Source organism: Eimeria maxima, genomic scaffold (assembly GCF_000499605.1).
Source record: "Eimeria maxima Weybridge genomic scaffold, Emw_scaff95, whole genome shotgun sequence".
Lineage (NCBI taxonomy): Eukaryota > Apicomplexa > Conoidasida > Eucoccidiorida > Eimeriidae > Eimeria > Eimeria maxima.
The window spans coordinates 39,641-57,722 of NW_013564043.1; the positions used below are offsets into that span (position 1 = coordinate 39,641).

General features: G+C 47.2%; 3 protein-coding genes across 3 annotated transcripts; 2 read left to right on the plus strand and 1 right to left on the minus strand.

The window, feature by feature from the left end:
• Positions 1 to 554: 554 nt before the first annotated feature.
• Positions 555 to 4,524, minus strand: EMWEY_00012990 (hypothetical protein, conserved; the record flags this gene model as incomplete). The annotated part of the gene is made up of 3 exons (XM_013479177.1): positions 555 to 584; positions 1,229 to 1,474; positions 1,639 to 4,524. 3 exons carry the CDS (start codon positions 4,522 to 4,524, stop codon positions 555 to 557), a joined length of 3,162 nt encoding a protein of 1,053 aa, XP_013334631.1.
• Positions 4,525 to 6,287: 1,763 nt separating this feature from the next.
• EMWEY_00013000 (corA-like Mg2+ transporter domain-containing protein, putative) lies at positions 6,288 to 12,435 on the plus strand (the record flags this gene model as incomplete). Its single annotated transcript, XM_013479178.1, has 9 exons — positions 6,288 to 6,319; positions 6,616 to 7,718; positions 9,044 to 9,937; positions 10,243 to 10,364; positions 10,590 to 10,712; positions 10,900 to 10,959; positions 11,202 to 11,355; positions 11,613 to 11,666; positions 12,407 to 12,435. The coding sequence occupies 9 exons, from the start codon at positions 6,288 to 6,290 to the stop codon at positions 12,433 to 12,435; spliced, it is 2,571 nt and encodes an 856-aa protein (XP_013334632.1).
• A 1,159-nt stretch (positions 12,436 to 13,594) lies between these two features.
• EMWEY_00013010 (hypothetical protein, conserved) lies at positions 13,595 to 16,865 on the plus strand (the record flags this gene model as incomplete). Its single annotated transcript, XM_013479179.1, has 4 exons — positions 13,595 to 13,676; positions 13,769 to 15,933; positions 16,069 to 16,219; positions 16,732 to 16,865. 4 exons carry the CDS (start codon positions 13,595 to 13,597, stop codon positions 16,863 to 16,865), a joined length of 2,532 nt encoding a protein of 843 aa, XP_013334633.1.
• Between the last annotated feature and the right edge of the window lie 1,217 nt (positions 16,866 to 18,082).

Below are 18,082 nucleotides of genomic sequence, written 5' to 3' on the forward strand. Positions count from 1 at the left end.
TTTATTTATTTATTTATTTATTATTAATAATAATAAATAATAAATATATTTATATATATAATATTTATTATATATTATATATTATATATATAAAGGCATCTTCCCTTAGAGGAAAAGAGAGAAAAAAAGGCGCACCCCTATAATATACAGAACATGCATGCATGCATGCATGCATGCAAAAATGCATGCAAAAATGCATGCAAAAGTGCATGCATGCATTAAACGCATGCATGCAAAAAACGCATGCATGCAAAAGCGCATGCATGCAAAAGCGCATGCATGCAAACACGCATGCAAAAATGCACGCGAAAAATGCATGCAAAAAATGCATGCATGCATGCATGCAGGCATTGATGGGGCTGGCGACATAAAAAATCGATTTGCATGCGTTTGTGTTCTTAGCAAATATATTTGCATGCATTAAATAAATAATAAATTTTATTTATTTATTTATTTATTTATTTATATTTAAATTAAATATAAATTAAAAAAAAAAAAATAAATATATTTAATTATTTATTTATATAAATATATATTTATTTATATACAAATAGCTATATTGACGATATACCCCCATTGACCCTCTAAACCCTAAACCCTAAACCCTAAACCCTAAACCCTAAACCCTAAACCCTAGCAGGAGCCTTCGCATATCCTTAGACGTAGCCTAGCAACTTCTTGCTGCCCATCAGAGACAGCAATCTGCAAAAGGAGACAAAAGGAGACAAAAGGAGACAAAAGGAGACAAAAAAGGAGACAATTAGTATAAATAATATTGTATAACAAAGGAGACAAAAAGAGACAAAAAAAAAAGACAACAAGAGACAAAAAAAGAGATAAAAAGAAGGGAAAAAGAAGAAGAAAAGAGACACAACAAGAAGACAAACAAACAAACAAACAAATAAACAAACAAAAAGGGAGAAAAATGCATGCATGCATGCATGCATGCATGCATGCACTTTGGGGCTGGACGTACAGTGACTCTATCAGCAGGAGGATAACGAAGGATAAGACGATCCCTCCATGTGTCTCCTTTCTCTCCTTTTTCTTGTTTATTTATATTATTATTTATATTATTATTTATATTATTATTATTATTTATATTATTATTATTTATATTATTATTATTTATATTATTTATATTGTCTCCTTTTGCTGTCTCCTCTTCCTCTATATAACGCAGCAGCAAATTTGTGGGGTCTCCTGGTAGCTCTAATCGTAGCCGTACGGAGACAGGCTCAAGGTCCTCTTGCTGCTGCTGCTGCTGCTGCTGCTGCTGTTGCTGCTGCTGCTGCTGCTTCTGCTGCTGCTGTTGACGGCGCTGCAGGCGGTGCTGCTGCTGCAGAGCCAACAGACGACGTTCCTCCTGCTGCAGCTGACGCTCCCGGGCTCTTAGGGCTTCAAGCTGCTGCTCCAGCTCCTGCTGCTGCTGCTGCTGCTGCTGTTGCTGCTGCTGCTGCTGTTGCTGTCGCCGCTGCAGAGGAAAGGAGACAAACAGCAACACAGTAAATGTACAGCAACAAGGAGACACAAGAACTAAACAGCAGCAGGAAGAGACACGAAAGGAGACACAACGAATTGCTGCTGCTGCTGCTGCTGCATGCAGAGGAAGGAAGCAACAAGAGTGCACAGACTTACACAGCCACAAGAGCTTTGCTGCTGCTGTTGCTGCTGCTGCTGCGGTTGCTGGTGCTGCTCTTGAGGTAACTGTACTTGCACCACCCGTCGCCGCTGCTGCTGCTGTTGCTGCTGTTGCTGCTGCTGCTGCTGCTGCTGCAAGTGGCGGCCGGTTGGCTGACTGAGCCGCTCCCAAAATGGAAGTTGCTGCTGCTGCTGCTGCTGCTGCTGCTGCTGCTGCTGCGACTTCCTTAGTACACTGCGTGTACGTGTTGCTGCTGTTGCTGCTGCTGCTGCTGTTGCTGAGTGTGCCCGTTGGGTCGCACGCGTATGCGTGTGCACGCGTCCGCTGCTGCTGCTGCTGCTGCTGCTGCTACCTCTGGGGCTTGCTGCTGGTTCTCCTATGCAGAAGGAGGAAAAGCGCTCCTGTAGGTGCTGCGGCGGCGATAGAGAGCTGCTGCTGCTGCTGCTGCCGTTACTGCTGGTAGCATCCCTGTGCTGCTGCTGCTGCTGCTGCAGCAAACGTCGTTGCTCTCGCCTCCACCGCTGCTGCTGCTGATGCAGCTGCAGCTGCTGCTGTTGCCTTGCTGCGTCCCTCAGCAATAGTGTTGGTCCTGCAAAGGTGCCGCCAGCTAATGGAGACAGTACACCTGCGGGTCGGCGTTCCTGTGCTGCTGCTGCTGCTGCTGCTGCTGCTGCTGTTGGTGCTGCTGCTGTTGGTGCTACTGCTGTTGCTGCTGTTGCTGCTGCTGCTGTTGCTGCTGTTGTATGGGGAGCAGCAGGCGAGACCCGGCACTGCTGCAGCTCTTGGCTAAACCTCACCTGCTGGCGCGGGACTGAAGAGGCAGCTGCAGCAAGCAGCCTTTGCTGCTGCTGCTGCTGCTGCTGCTGCTGTTGCTGCTGCTGTTGTCGCTGCTGCTGCCCCCTATTAAAAAGGAGTTGGGACGCGGAGGGTTGTGACTGCTGCTGCTGCTGCTGTTGCTGTTGCTGCTGCTGAGGGGTCTGCACGTCCTCTTGCGCCATCAACTGTTGCAGCCGCTGCAGTATAGCAGTAGAGGAGTACTTATCCTGCTGCTGCAGTTGCTGCTGCTGCTGCTGCTGCTGCTGCTGCTGCTGCTGCTGCTGCTGCTGCTGCTGCGAGGGTCTCTCTAAGGCAACTCTAAGAGCAGCAATTCTTTCCTTTAATTCTGCTAAGGAGGGGCAGGAGACAAGTCGCTGCTGCAGCGAGCTGGATAAACGCTGCCTCTCCTGCTGCTGCTGCTGCTGCTGCTGCTGCCGTTGTTGCTGCTGATCCTCATGCTGCTGCTGCTGCAAAGGGGGCTGCTGCAACGGAACTCTCTCCGCTCCAGAAGCTGAATCAGGGACAGGGAGAAAGGCGGAGCTGCTGCTGCTGCTGCTGCTGCTGCTGTGTCTTTGCCGCTGTGTCTCCTGCTGCTGCGGCTGCTGCTGCTGCTGCGGCTGCTGCTGCGGCTGCTGCTGCTGCTTCTGCTGCATGCTGTCATATATTCGCATCTCTGGGCTGGCTGTGAAAGCAGCAGTGCTCTGAGAGCTTCCTAGCAGCAGCGACGATTGCTGCTGCTGCTGCTGCTGTTGCTGCTGCTGCTGCTTTGTCTTGCTCGATGAAACCAGGGGAGGCTCGAGCTGCATTTGCTGCTGCTGCTGCTGCAGTGCAGCAGCAAGTGCTGCAGCAGCAGACTGCAGCTGAGGAGACACCGCAACGTCGCTATCAAGATCAGAGAGAGACAGGGGGTTCCATGTAGGCATATTAGCAGCAAGTGCTGCTGCTGCTCCTCCTGCTGCTGCTGGTGTTGCTGCAGTAGCAGCAGCAGCAGCTGCTGCTGCTGCAGCTACTGCTGCTGCTGCAGCTTCAGCAGCTGCAGAAGTGGCTTCCTCTCCTGCTGCACTATCCGAAGAAGTATCATGCCCATCAGAAACAGCAGCAGCAGCATCTGCTGCTGCTGCTGCTGCATCTGCTGCAGCTGCATCTGCTGCTGCTGCTGCTGCTCTTCTGCGTAGTTTCTTTCCTGCTGCAGCAAGTAGCCTATCTGCTTCCTTAGCGAATTCCCCTGGCAGCAGCAGCAGCAGCTGCCGCAGCAGCAAGCGTGCATGCAGCAGCTGCCCACCAAATGCTGCTCGCTGCTGCCGCATAGACAGCAGCAAACCATGCAGCAACTCTAACAAGCTTTGTGCTGCAGCAGCAGATATCTTTGGCTGCTGCAGCCGCAGCAGCGGCTGCTGCTGCTGCAGCAACAGCTGCTGCTGTAGCTGCTGCAGTAATACGTGCGGCTGCAGCTGCTGCTGTTGCTGTTGATCTATCAAGGGTGCTGCTGCTGCTGCTGCTGAGTCTGCTGCAGCGGCTGCTGTTGCTGCTGTTGCTGCTGCAGCATCTTTTGCTGCTTCGATCGCTTCTGCTGCTTCTGTTGCTGCCGCTGCTTCTGCTGCTCCGCTGGTGCGTGACTCGCGTGCTGCTGCTGCTGCTGTTGCTGTTGCTGCTGCTACTGCTGCAGGTGCAACAGGAGAATGTATTGCACAGGGAGGCAGCAGACGAACAGCAGCAAGAACACCTTCGGGTGTATAAGCAGCTTCCCCCTGCTGCAGTGCAGCAGATAGGATATCTGCGCAAGAACACGTCTGCTGCTGCTGCTGCTGCTGCTGCTGCTCTTGCGGCTGCTGTTCGTGTTGCACCGTCTGCTGCTGCTGCGGTGTATCGGAGACATTCTGCTGAGGTTCTTGCTGCTGTTGCTGCTGTTGCTGCTCCTGCTGCTGCTGCAGACTATGTCGCCGCTGCTGTTGCGTGCTGTGGTCTCCAAGACCCTGCTGCTGCTGCTGCTGATGCTGCTGCTGCTGATGCTGCTGCTGCTGCTCCTGCTGCTGCTGCACGGTCTCTTCCTGCCTATCACCCGTCATTGTCACCAGCTAAATGCGATGTCTGCTGCTGCTGCTGTCTGTTGCGGTGTGCTGCTGCTGTTGCTGCTGTTGCTGCTGGTCCTGCTCTGCGATGCTGCGGTTGCTGCTGCTGCTGCCGCTGCCGGTGTGAGGTAGCAGCAGCGCCTCAATAGCTGAGACAAGAGCTTTATACTGCTACTGCTGCTGCTGCTGCTGCTGCTGCTGCTGTTGGTGAGGCCGAGGTCTCATGTCTAGTTGTCGAGTGGCGTTGCTGCTGGCTTGTTGCTGCTGCTGCTGCTGCTGCCTAGCAGCAGCAGCAGCAGCAGCAGCGGCTGTACACCAAATATATATAAAAGATAATTAAATAAAGAAAACAAAAGAAAGAAAAAATGCAGCAGCAGCAGCAGAAGACAACTCGCTAGCCTATGGGCCTCCTAGGAGTCCCTCCCGCTGCTGCTGCTGCTGCTGCTGCTGCTGCTGCTGTTGAGGTTGCTGCTGCTTGAAGATAGTGTGTGGAAAACTATAAGCAAAATATAGTCATTATATTCTGCTGCTGCTACTTGTGTTGCTGCTGCTGCTGCTGCAGCAGCAGCAGCACAGCCAACGCGCCGCGTTTGAGCAGAGAGAGAGAGCCATGCAGGCTGGAGGGACAGGACTGCTGCTGCTGTTGCTGCTGCTGCTGCTGTTGCAGCTGCTGCTATTGCTGCTGTTGCTGCTGCTGCTGCATGCGCTTAGAGGTGTCTGTCTTACATTTTTATTATTAAAAATAAATAATATAAAATTAGGGTTTAGGGTTTGGTGGTCTTCTATGCAGGCAGCAGCGAGCAGCAGCAGCCCCACGCGTTGAGGCCCAGCAGCAGCAGCAGCAGCAGCAGCAGAAGCAGCAGCAGCAGCAGAAGGAAGTACAACTGCTGCTGCTGCTACGCTGTAAAGGAGGCAGCAGGTGTTGTGTTTTTATCTTCTTCTTTATCTTCTTTGTTGCTGCTGACACTGCAGCAATAGTTGTCTGTACACCTCAAGCTGCTGCTGCTGCTGCTCTGCTGCTGCAGCAGTTCGGTGGTCTTCTACTAATTGACTGCTGCTGCGTCTTCTTCGCTGCATAGATCTGCTGCTAATGCTGCAGCAACTGCAGCAGCAGCAGTAGCACGCGGAGGCAGCAGGGGTGCTGCGGCTTCTGCTGCTGTTGCTGGTACCCCGTCGTTCCCTGCTGCAGCAGAATTAGCAGCAGCAGGAGCTCTAGCAGCAGCAACAACAACAGCAGCAGCAGAAATAACAACAGCAGCAGCAGTATAGGGGAGGCAGCAGCAGACCGCCCCGCTACAACAAAGACTTCTTGAGCATATTTAGAGGAAACCCTCACAAACCCTAAACCCTAAACCCTAAACCCTAAACCCTAATCTTCTATAAACCCTCGGCCCGAGTTGCGGCGCCAAAGAAGGCCATAGTCTGTGTTCGCTGCAATGGGAAGAGGCACAGGCTGCAGCAACAACAGCAGCAGCAGCAGCAACAGCAGCAGCAGCAGCAGAAGCAAGGAAACCGCACATATCCTTGGCTGCTGCTGCAACAACAGAAACAGCAGCAGCAACAGCAGCAGCAGCAGCAAAGCTTCTGCTGCATGCGGCGAGCTCGCGCTACTTCCGCCTTTTGAGCAGCTGCTGCCCGCATAACTGCAACTGTGCAGCTGCAGCAGCAACAGCAGCAGCAGCAGCAGCAGCAGCACTAGCAGCAGCAGCAGCAGCAGCAGCAGCAAACCCCCAACATTATTTTTCTTTTACAGGGATAAAATGCCTCTGCCAGGAGACCGACGATCCATTGCGTGCGTCTGCTGCTACTGCTGCTGCTGCTGCCGTTGCTGCTGCTGCTGCTGCTGCTGCCGTTGCTGCTGTTGCTGCTGATGGTGGTACCACCAGTACGCGGCCGCTGATCGTGCTACTCGTTTTGCTGCTGCTGCTGCCGTTGCTGCAGCTCTTGCTGCAGCTGTTACTTCTCTCTTACTGCTGCTGTCTCTGCTGCTCTTGTTGCTGCTCCTGCTGCTGTTGCTGCTGCTCATTCTGCTGCTGCTGCATAATTACCTATATGTGTTGTGTTGTGTTGTGTGTATTTGCTGCTTAGGGGCCCCACAAGCAGCGACTCTCATATAGAGTCTGTAGGTGGGGGGCCCCCGAGGCCCCCTGTACAGGGGCCCCGTCATTTTGCTGCTGCCTTCTCTAGGGCCCCCCAGGCCCTCCCTGGTGCTGCAGATACATGGGCAGCAGCAGGTGGGGCCTCGCATTGGGGGGCCCCTACAGGAGGAGGAGCAGATGGTAGTACATTACGTTGGAGGGGAGGGGGCCCCCAGGGTACAGCAGGGGGCCCCCTAGGAGGCAGCAGTCCTCATATGGGTATAGAGAGGGATGGAGGGTACTATACGGAGACAGTAAATCATATGTTAGATGAGTGTACGGATGCCGTAGAGGGGCCCCCTGGGGGCCCCCCGGGGGGCCCAGCTGGGGGCCCCTCTCTAACGGATCCATTAGGTTTATTACAAGAAGAAAGAGAGGTATTATTAAATAGAGGGAGGGGGGGCCCCCTTGGGGGCCCCCATGGGGGGGCCTCAGGAGAGGGTAGTAACATGACAGGGTACTGTGCCCTATCTCAGGACCCTGCTGCATCTGCTGCTGTTGCTGCACAATTAGCGGATACACCTGGAGATCGTCATGCTTATGCTGCTGCACTACAACATCATCAGCAGCACCAACTACAGCAGCAGCAGCAGCAGCAGCAGCAGCAGCAGCATGGTGGTGGTGCAAGAGTCTCCTTTGGTGGTCTTGAGTCTGTTGTCTCCTCTGCTGCATCACAAGACTCAAGTATAGGTGGTCATGATGGGGGCCCCCCTTATCATATAGGGGGCCCCCCACCCCCCCGTAGTAGTAGTTCTAGTGTAGATAGTAGACATTATCAGCAGCAGCAACAACAGCAGCAGCAGCAGCAGCAGCAGCAGCAAATGCTGCTAGGTCAACAACACCGACCTAGTCGTTATATATCCGTTGCTGCTGCTGTTGGTGGATCTGCTGGAGGAGGAGGTACAACAGCAGGTGTAGGAGGAGGAGGAGGAGGAGGAGGAGGAGTATCAGGTACAAGTACAGGAGCAACAGGAGCAGCAGCAGCAGCAGCAGCAGCAGCAGCAGCAGCAGGAGAGGAGGAGGTATGGGCATTAGGGGAGAAGGGACCATTTGGTCAGAGGGCAAGACTTCGTCGTCATGTTATTATAAGAATACATAAAGGAATTCATCAAATACTTGAGCTACAAGTCAGCTAATTTTCCCCTTTTTCTCCCCTTTTTTCTCTCCTTTTTTCTCTCCTTATTTATTTATTACTGTCTCCTTTTTTCTCTCCTTTTTTCTCTCCTTTTTTCTCCTTTTTTTTCTCTTTTTTTATGTCTTTTTTTGTCTCCTTTTTGTCATAAAAATACATAAAGGAATTCATCAAATACTTGAGCTACAAGTCAGCTAATTTTCCCCTTTTTCTCTCCTTTTTTCTCTCTTTTTTCTCTCCTTCTTTGTCTCCTCATTTATTTATTGCTGTCTCCTTTTTTCTCTCCTTTTTTCTCTCCTTTTTTTTCTCTTTTTTTATGTCTTTTTTTGTCTCTTTTTTTGTCATAAAAATACATAAAGGAATTCATCAAATACTTGAGCTGCAAAGAAGCTAATTTTCTCCTTTTTTTCTCTCTTTTTTCTCTCTTTTTTCTCTCCTTTTTGTCTCCTTTTTGTCTATTAATTGTCTCCTTATTTATTTATTACTGTCTCCTTTTTTTTCTCTTTTTTTTCTTTTTTTTTGTCATAAAAATACATAAAGGAATTCATCAAATACTTGAGGTACAAGTACCTGTCTCCTTTTTTGTCTCCTTTTTGTCTCCTTTTTGTCTCCTTTTTTGTCTCCTCCTGTTTTGTCTCTTTTTGTCTCCTAGTCTCCTTTTGTCTCCCTTTTATTTGTCTCCTTTTTTGTCTCTTTTTTTTGTCTCCTTTTTTGTCTCCTTTTTGTCTCCTTGTTTGTCTCCTTTTTTGTCTCCTTTTTTGTCTCCTTATTATTATTAATTGTCTCCTTTTTTTCTCTCTTTTTTGTCTCCTTTTTATTTGTCTCCTTTTTTGTTTCCTTGTTGTTAATTTCTTCATGTATTATTGGTTGTATCTTATTTGTCTCTCTCTCTCTCTCTCTCCTGCTACTGTTGCTGCTGTTGTTGCTGCTGCTGCTGCTGTTGCTGCTGTTCTTTCTCTTCCTCCTCTTCCTCTTCCTCCCCCTCCTCTCCCCTCCTCTCCCCTCCCCTCCTCTCCTCTCCCCTTCCCTCTCCTATTTCCTCCGAAATAAAAAAAGAATATGAATATAGAATAATGGATAATGACAATCCTCCATTGCTGCTGCTGCTGCTGCTGCTGCTGCTGCTATTGCTGCTGCTGCTGGTGGTGTTCTTAGGTAGCAGAAGTATTACGTTTATTACAATCAGAATGTATAGATAAGACATTATCTAGATCATGTATACTTACATATCGTGATTGTCGTCAAGTATTCACGGATGTACATCCTATACCATCAATAGAGATAAGAAGACATGTTATATTAATATGTCTTCCTCCTATTACTTGTTTCTTATTAAAAGATACTATTTATCTTCTTGTTACTGAGGATCTTAAACCTGATGAACTTATTTGTCAATTATGTAGATTAACTAAATATTATTCTATTCATCAACAGCAGCAGCAACAAGTGCAGCAGCAGCAGCAGCAACAACAGCAGCAACTGCAGCAGCAACAAGTGCAACAGCAGCAACAAGTGCAACAACAACAGCAAGCAACAGGAGAAACTGCAGGGACAGGAGGCAATGATACAGATGCTCATTATTATAAGGATAAACATGATCTATATACTACTATACCTTTTAAACATACACAGCAGCAAGTGCAGCAAGTGCAGCAGCAAGTGCAGCAGCAAGTGCAGCAGCAAGTGCAGCAGCAAGTGCAGCAGCAAGTGCAGCAGCATAAGTTGGGGCAACAACAGTTATCAGCATTAGCACAAACATCTAAGGCTATTATAGGAGGTATTAAAGGAATTGTACCCTTAACAGGTACTACTAGTGGTAGTAGTGGGGGGCCCCCAGGAGGTGGGGGGCCCCCAGGAGGTGGTACTGGTGGTGCAGGTGGTGGGGGGGCCCCTACATCACCACGTGCTCAAGGAAGAGGAGATGGGGGGCATCATGTAGCATTTGATGGTGATGGGGCCCCAGGAGCAGGAGGAGATGGGGGCCCCCGATCTAATTCTTGCTGCTCTGTTGGTAATAATAATACTAATAATATTAACAGCAGCAGCAGCAGCAGCAGCAGCAGCAGCAGTCATAAACTTCCTTTTGAGTTTGCTGCTTTAGAGTGTATCTTCTTTGCTGCATTCCAACAATTAAATGCAGGTACAGAACCTGTTGCTGCTGCTGCTGCTGCTGCTGCTGTTGCTGCTGCTGCTGTTGCTGCTGTTGCTGCTGCTGCTGCTGCTGCTGTTGCTGCTGCTGCTGCTGCTATTGTTGTGTGTCTCTAAGTGTCTCCTTTGTCTCCTAGCGATGGCTGTCTGCATGCAGTTGTCTCCTTACTGTTCCCTTTTGTCTGCTCTTTTCCTCCTTTGTGTCTCCTTGTCCCTCCCTGTCTCCTCCTGTCCCCTCCCTATCTCCTTATTGTCTCCTTTTTTTTGTCTCCTTTTTTTTTGTCTCCTTTTTATTAGATATTCTTTATCTAGAAGGTAAATACGGAGAAGCACAACATAGGACAAGAACAAAGGGAGAATTATTATCTTTATTAATGGAGGATTTGCATGCACTTAAGGAACCTATTTCTTTATATCAGGTAAACCCTAAACCCTAAACCCTAAACCCTAAACACTTAAGTCCCTGATGAATTAATATGTAGTTATATTTTTAAAGGGTTTAGGGTTTAGGGTTTTGTGTCTCTTGGATCATGTAGATGCCTTTGATAAGGCATTTCATGAATTTATAAATAATAAAATTTTTCAAGGGTTTAGGGTTTAGGGTTTAGGGTTTAGGGTTTAGGGTTTAGGGTTTGTATTGATAGGATCGTGTAGACGCATTTGATAAAGCATTTGATGAATTAATTAGTAATAATACTTATCTACAAAGGATGGAGTTATCTAAGTATGCTAAATATCCTAATTTATATGAAGAACCTACAGATAAGGTATAAACCCTAAACCCTAAACCCTAAACCCTAAACCCTAGGTAATAATATAAGAAAGGTGGTGGGGGAGGTTGCTGTTATCTCTGCAGGAAGTGCCCCTTGCTTCCTCAGCAGCGCTGCTGCTGCTGCTGCTAATGCTAATGCTGCTGTTGCTGTTGCTGTTGCTGCTGCTGTTTTGTTGTTGCAGGAGGCAGTAAACCCTGACCTTGAGATTCTTCTAGAATACTTTGACCAAGAAATAGACCAGGTAAGAGAAAGAGTAGGGTTTAGGGTTTAGGGTTTAGGGCTTAGGGTTTAGGGTTAGGGCGTATCGTTGTGGTGGTGCCCCTGAAATATTTAATCATTTAGGGTTTAAGCGTTATATATTATTGTTGAAATGGTTATGATATGAGGGTTTAGGGTTTATTTTCTATTTTTTTATTATTTTTAGGGTTTAGGGTTTAGGGTTTAGGGTTTAGGGTTTAGGGTTTAGGGTTTATGTGTATACAGTTTAAAATTCGTGTTCGTCATTTAAAAGGTTCAATAGAAGACAGCGAAAGATTATTAACATTAAGATTAGCTGTTATGAGAAATTCTCTTATTAAATCAGAATTAGCTGCTACTTTATTAGCTGCTGGTCTTGCTGTTGGTACCTCTATATCTGGTAAATAATAAACCCTAAACCCTAAACCCTAAACACTAATTATACTCTAAACCCTAATTATATACTAAACACTAATTAAATCAGGATTAGGTTTATATCGATATCCCACTTTTATTCCATCCTTCATTAGTATTTAATTTTTAATTTTCAATTTTTAGGGTTTAGGGTTTAGGGTTTAGGGTTTAGGGTTTAGGGTTTAGGGTTTAGGGTTTAGGGTTTAGGGTTTTAGAGTTTTATCAATTTTTTTTTTTTTTTAGGTATATTTGGTATGAATTTACAGAATGGTAATGAGGAAGGAAGTAGTAGTCATAGTATGTTTATATTAGTGTCCTCTGTTATAGCATTTACTGCTGTATTATCTCTTCTTGCTGTCTTATATTTAGTTAAGACTATAAGATTATAATTCATTTCTGCTGCTGCTGCTGCTGCAGCAGCAGCAGCTGCAGCAGCAGGAAGAGTAGCAGCAGTAGCAGCAGCAAAGAAAAAAAACCGCTGGATAGGCAGCAGCAACATTTTACGCCTAAACAGTGATCAATGAAGATACAACAGCAGCAGCAGCAGCAGCAACGGCAGCAGCAGCAAATAAGCGCTGCAGCAGCAAGAGTAGCAGCAGCAACTGCAGCAGCAGCAACTGCAGCAGCAGCAGCAGCAGCAGCAGCAGCATGAGAGAATTTTAAATATAACCTCTTATTAGCGCAATCGCGCCTCTTCGTTGGCGCCGTTCTCTGCTCCTTGGGGTCCCATAAACCCTAAACCCTAAACCCTAGACCATTTTTAGAGGGTTTGCGTGCGGCCCTGCAGGGACAATTAGTAATTTATGCAGATGCCGGCACAAACCCTAAACCCTAAACCCTAAACCCTAGGTCGTTTGTTCAAACCCTTGACCTCAAAGGGTGGCAGGGTTTGTTGCAAACCCTAGAGCCAAACCCTAAACCCTAAACCCTAATTTCTTAATTATATCCTGCTGCATGGCAGATAGCACAAGAGCCTTTCGTCTACGGAATAGTACGAGGGCTCAGAATTAGGGTTTAGGGTTTAGGGTTTACGTTAGCTGATGAGTGCATGCATGGAGGAGAGTAAACAATTATCTCTTCTTTTTAGGGTTTGTAACTAAAGATGTTTTCTTTTTGTTTATTAAAGTGTTTTTTCTCTCTTCTAGGGTCTAGGGTTTAGGGTTTAGGGTTTATATTTAGGGTTTAGGGTTTACATCTTTTTACTAAGAAATAACAACAAAAGGGTTTAATAAACAAACTTATTTTAATTAATTATATAAATATACACCTTATGCATATAAATAAGTATACATATACTTATTTATTTGTATATATATACAAATATACATACATATATACGTATATACGTATATACATATATGTACATATATACGTATATACATGTATATACATATATTTACATATGTACATATACAAGTAAATAAAGTATAGCTAGTGGGGTAGTCTTCTCCCTCCTAAGAGAAAAGGAAGGAAGGAAGAAATATAAATAATAATAAATAATAATTATTATTTCTTTTTTGTATTTCTTCTCTTTATTCATATAAATATATATATAATTAAACACTAAATAAACAAAAGGCAATAAAAGGGCACTTAGCTCCTTTCTTCTCTCCCTTGTAGTATATGCATTATTATTTTATTTTATTACAGCTTAGGGTTTAGGGTTTAGGGTTTTGTGTTTAGGGTTTAGGGTTTACGGATTAGGGTTTAGGGTTTAGGGTTTACGGATTAGGGTTTAGGGTTTAGGGTTTAGAGGCAGCGTCTCCCCTCGTACGCGAGCGATGGGGTTTCCTAGTTAATTATTAATGATAAAAAGATTAGGGTTTTATAATTATTTATTTTATTATAAATAAACAATTATTATGAGGAAAAATAGAGTGCTAAACCCTAAACCCTAAACCCTAAACCCTACAAAACCCTAAACCCTCATATAAACCCTTCTTCTGCGCCAATCGGAAGCCTCGGTTGGTATCCTGTGTAAGGAAATCTTCTCTTCCCTTCTTCCTTCTTCTTTTTCCTCCCTCCTCCTTCTTTTTATTTTACTTTTTTTCTTTTTATTATTTATTTAAATGTTTTGTTTATTAAGATTCTTTTGCAAGTGCTTGCTGGATCCCGCACAGTAGGCGGCGTAGGGTTTAGGGTTTAGGGTTTAGGGTTTAGGACTTTTAATTGGGGTTAAAGGCCTTCCCCACCCTTTATGATAATATTTAGGGTTAATGTAGACAATGCACCGGGAGCCTCCTAGCAGCAGTAGCAGCAGCAGCAGCAGCAGCAGCGGCAGCAGCAGCAGCAGCAGCAGGAGCATCGGTAGGTAATGCATACGTTAACCCTAATGCTGCATCTTCCCCCTTTTCTTCTTTTTATTTTGCTGCTTCTTTTCTCCTCTATTTTTGCAGCAGAGCAGCAGCAGGGGGCCCCCTCTCTCTTGGGAGCAGCAGCTGCCCCTGCTGCTGCAGCAGCAGCAGCAGAGCTGACAGAGGGCCCCTCAGGGGCCCCCCAAGAATGGTCCCCATCACAGGTAGATCAAGTTGAGGGGCCCCCAGCGGAGCGTCTATCGACGCCTCGTAATGCAGCAACAGCAGCAGCTGCTGCTGCAGCTGCAGCAGCAGCAGCAGCAGCAGCAACAGCAACAGGATCAGAACCACCATCACGCAGCAACAGCAGCAGCAGGATATTGGTGGGGCCCCTAGATGGTCTTGTTACTCATGATACATTGGGGCCCCCTTACAGTTCAGGTCCATCGACCCCTGTGTCTGGTGCAGCAACACCTACAGCAGCAGCAGCAGCAGCAGCAGCAGCAGCAGCAGCAGGAGAAGGAGGAATTCTATGGAAGAGTCGCGAGTCCTCAAGCAAGGCAGCATCAGAGACAACAGGAAGCTTCGATCTAGATTCCTTTGATATAGCAGGGAAGGACCTATCGCTGCAGCAGCAGCAGCAGCAGCAGCAGCAGCAGCAGCTACGGCTGCAACTCCAACCAGACCAGGAACAGGAGCAGCTGCAGCAGGATCTGCAGCTGCAGCTGCAGCTAGATGAGGAGCAGCGGCAGCTGCAGGCACTACAGGAGCTCCTTAAGCAGCATATATTACAGGAGCAGCAGCAGCAGCAGAAGCAGCAGCAGCAGCACAAGAGGCAGCAGCAGCGACGCAACCGTAAGCAGCTACCACACCTAACTATGTCTGAATTATTCAGCAGCAGCTTCGGTCTTGAGGGAGCAGCAGCAGCAGCAGCAGATAGAGAAGCAGAAGAAGGACTGCAGCAGCACGGATGGGACGGTGCATACAGCAACACGTTGCAGCAACAGCAGCAGCAACAGCAGCAGCAACAGCAGCAGCAGCTACAGCAGCGACAGCAACAGGGTTCATACATTATAACTGGCGGTTCAGGAGGCGGTACTACTACTTCTGCAGCAGCTGCTGCAGCAGCAGCAGCAGCAGCAGCAGGAGGTCGTCGCACCCGTCGTTCTTCTGCGCTGCTGCCGCGTCACAAGTTACTATGGCTGCTGCTGCTGAGTGTATCCGCAGGTCTGCTGCTGCAGCAGCTAGCTAGCAGCAAACAGCAGCAAATAATAGATCTAGAGAGTAAGAAACTTCCTTCTTTGTCGCACTTTCTTGTTAAGGCAAGAGAAGGAGCAAAAGAAAAAGATTTATTATATTTGTTGCTGCCTAATGCATGCAAGCAGCAGCTGCAGCAGGAACTGCAGCAGCAGCTAGCAGCAGCAGAAGCAGAAGAAATTAAATTATTATTTGAATTAGATAAATTAAATGTAGAGAGAGCTAATAAAGAAAAGCAACTGCAGCAGCAGCAGCAGCAGCAGCAGCAGCGGCAGCAAGCTGCTTCCCTTACCCATCTAGGGGAAACAGGGAAAGTATTATCTGAATTACGTGCTGCTGCTGCATGCGCTAGGCATGCAGTTGCGGGGCTTGAAGCAGCAGCAGACACAGCAGCAGCAGATGCAGCAGATACACTGCTGCAGCTAAAGCAGCAGCAGACAGCACTGCAGCAGCAGCTGCATGCAGCAAATTCAAGGGAGCATATTGTTGATGTTATGCTGCAGCAGCAGCAGCACATTGCTGCTGCTGCAGCACAGATGCAGCAAGATATTCTTGATAAGCTGCAGCAGCAAGTATCTGACCCTACCTTGCAGCACCAACATAAGCAATTGCTGCAGTACATAGAGGAGCAGCAACAGCAGCAGCAGCAGCAACTGCAGCAGCACCAGCAGCAGCAGCAGCTAGGGCAAAAAAGACTATTAACAGAAATTAATGATCTTATTCATGAACTAGCAGAAGTAAAAGTACGTCTTAATGACCTCAGCAGCAAATGGTGGTTCCAGCGGCAGCAGCAGCAGCAGCAGCAGCAGCAGCAGCAGCAGCAGGGGAAGAAGGAGATGCTACAAGGTGTTGTTCCTGCTGCTGTTGATCCGCAGCAGCAGCAGCAGGAAGAGGAACGTCTATTGCAGCAGCAGCAGCAGCAACATGATGAGGAGCGCTTCTCTCATCGTGTTAAGAAGGAACGTTTGCTGCTGCTGCTGCAGCGCATGCATGCACAGATGCATGCAGCAAAAGTAAGAGGAGATGTATGGCATAAGACTATTTTGGGGCTTTTTTATGTGCAGCAAGAAAAGAAAGATATAATTAATATATGCATGCATGCACAATCCCTTAATAATAATCTTAGTAATCTTCTTGTATCCCTGCAGCAGCATCAGCAGCAGCTGCAGCAGGAGCAGCTGCAGCAGCAGCTGCAGCAGGTTGTTCTTGATGCTGTTGCTGGAGATGATGGGGGGGGCCCCGATACACCGGCCAAAGGGCCAGGAGGAGATGGAGGGGGGGGCCCCAATCTATTAGGGGGTACAGAAGAGGGGGGCCCCCTTAGTACCTTTATTAAGGAATTAAAAAAGAAAAATAAATATCTACAAGCAATTATTAATCATTTATCTCTATGGATTGATGATACTCATATACATACTTAATTATATGCATGCATATATGCATGCATGCATACTTGCATGCGTATTCTTGCATGCATGCATTTGTATGCATGCATGTATGCATGCACACCATATATTTTCATTCTTTTATGCATACATGAATCCATGCATGCATATGTTTAATGCGTGCATGCATGCATGCATGCACGCATGCAATTGTACTTGCCTGCAGTATATTATGCCTGCATGCATGCGTGCAGATGCAAATAGTGCATGCATGCGTGCGAACGTTTTGTGCATGCATGCATGCACGCATAGTAAATGCATGCATGCATGCAAATATTATTTAATGCATGCATGCATATAATGCATGCATGCATATTTAATGCATGCAGATGTGCTCCGTGCTTGGGTCTTCCTGCTGCCAGTCAGCCCAACGGCAGCAGCAGCAGCAGCAGCAACCCAATGAAGCAGCAGAAGGTGCAGCAGCAGCTGCTGCTGCAGAACTACCTGCAGCAGCAGCAATAGCGGCAGCAGCAGCAGCAGCAGAGTTCGTGCATGTGTAGTGTTAGATGCCTCCTGTTGCTCTGTTTGTCTCTTTTTTTCTTTTATTAAACCCTAATAAAATAAAGATATTTAACATCAAACCCTCAAAACCCGCGGGGGGCCCCCATGGGGGCCCCCAAGGTAGGGGGCCCCATGGTAGCCCCCTTTGGGGGGCCCCTTAAGGTACTTGTGTTGCCATGGCGAACGCATGCATGCGTCTAAAGCCCCAAAATTGAGAGCAACAACTGTCTGCACCCTCCGGTGTACAGACAGCACAAACAGGGAGGCTGCTGCTGCTGCTACAGCTTCTGCAGCTACTGCTACGGCTGCTGCTGCTGCTGCTGCAGTAACAGAAGCAGCAGCTACTGCTGCTGCTACTGCTGCAGCTGCTGATACAGCTACTGCTACAGATGCTGCTGCAGCTACTGCTACAATTACTGCTAGAGCTGCTACAGCAGCAGCAGCAGCGGCTTCTGCTGCAGCTGCCTTCTGACGCTCTCTTTCCCCGGGGGCCCCCGGGGGCCCTTTGTGGTTAAATACCCTTAGCTTAAGAATTGAGACAACCAACGGAAGGCTGCAGACACACAACACAAGGACAGCAGCAGCAGCAGCTAACTAGCAGCAGCAGGAGCAGCACCACTAGCAGTAGTAGCAGCAACAGCAGCAGCACTGCAGCAGCAGCAGATACAGCACTGACAGCCGCACAGTAACAGTAGCTACCCAAGAAAGAGCAACAGCAGCGGCAACAGCAGCAGCAACAGCAGCAGCAGCTTGACTTGCCGTCTGCATATCCCATTCGTTTAATAACTGAGCACATAAATAATTCTACTGGACGTACACCAGGGACTGGCTTCCTCTATAAATAAATAAATATATAAATGAATAAATAAATAAATAAATAATTTAATTGTCTCCCTTTTTATTGTTTCCCTTAATTGTGTGTCTCCTTTTGTATGTCTTTACCTCTAAATCGGGATCTATTTATGTCCCTATCACCCAAACCCTAAACCCTAAACCCTAAACCCTAAACCCTAGCTTACATCTCTACCAAAGGTAATATGGGCATACAGCCCCAATTGTTGACGAAGTTCGTCTTCGCTAGCAGCATGGGGTTTATCTATTTTATTGCCCAATACAACAAAAGGAACAGAAGCTAATTCTTGGGTCTCTAATAAATGCTGCATGCCAAAAAAAAAAAAAAAAAAAAAAAAAAAAAAAAAAAAAAAAAAAAAAAAAA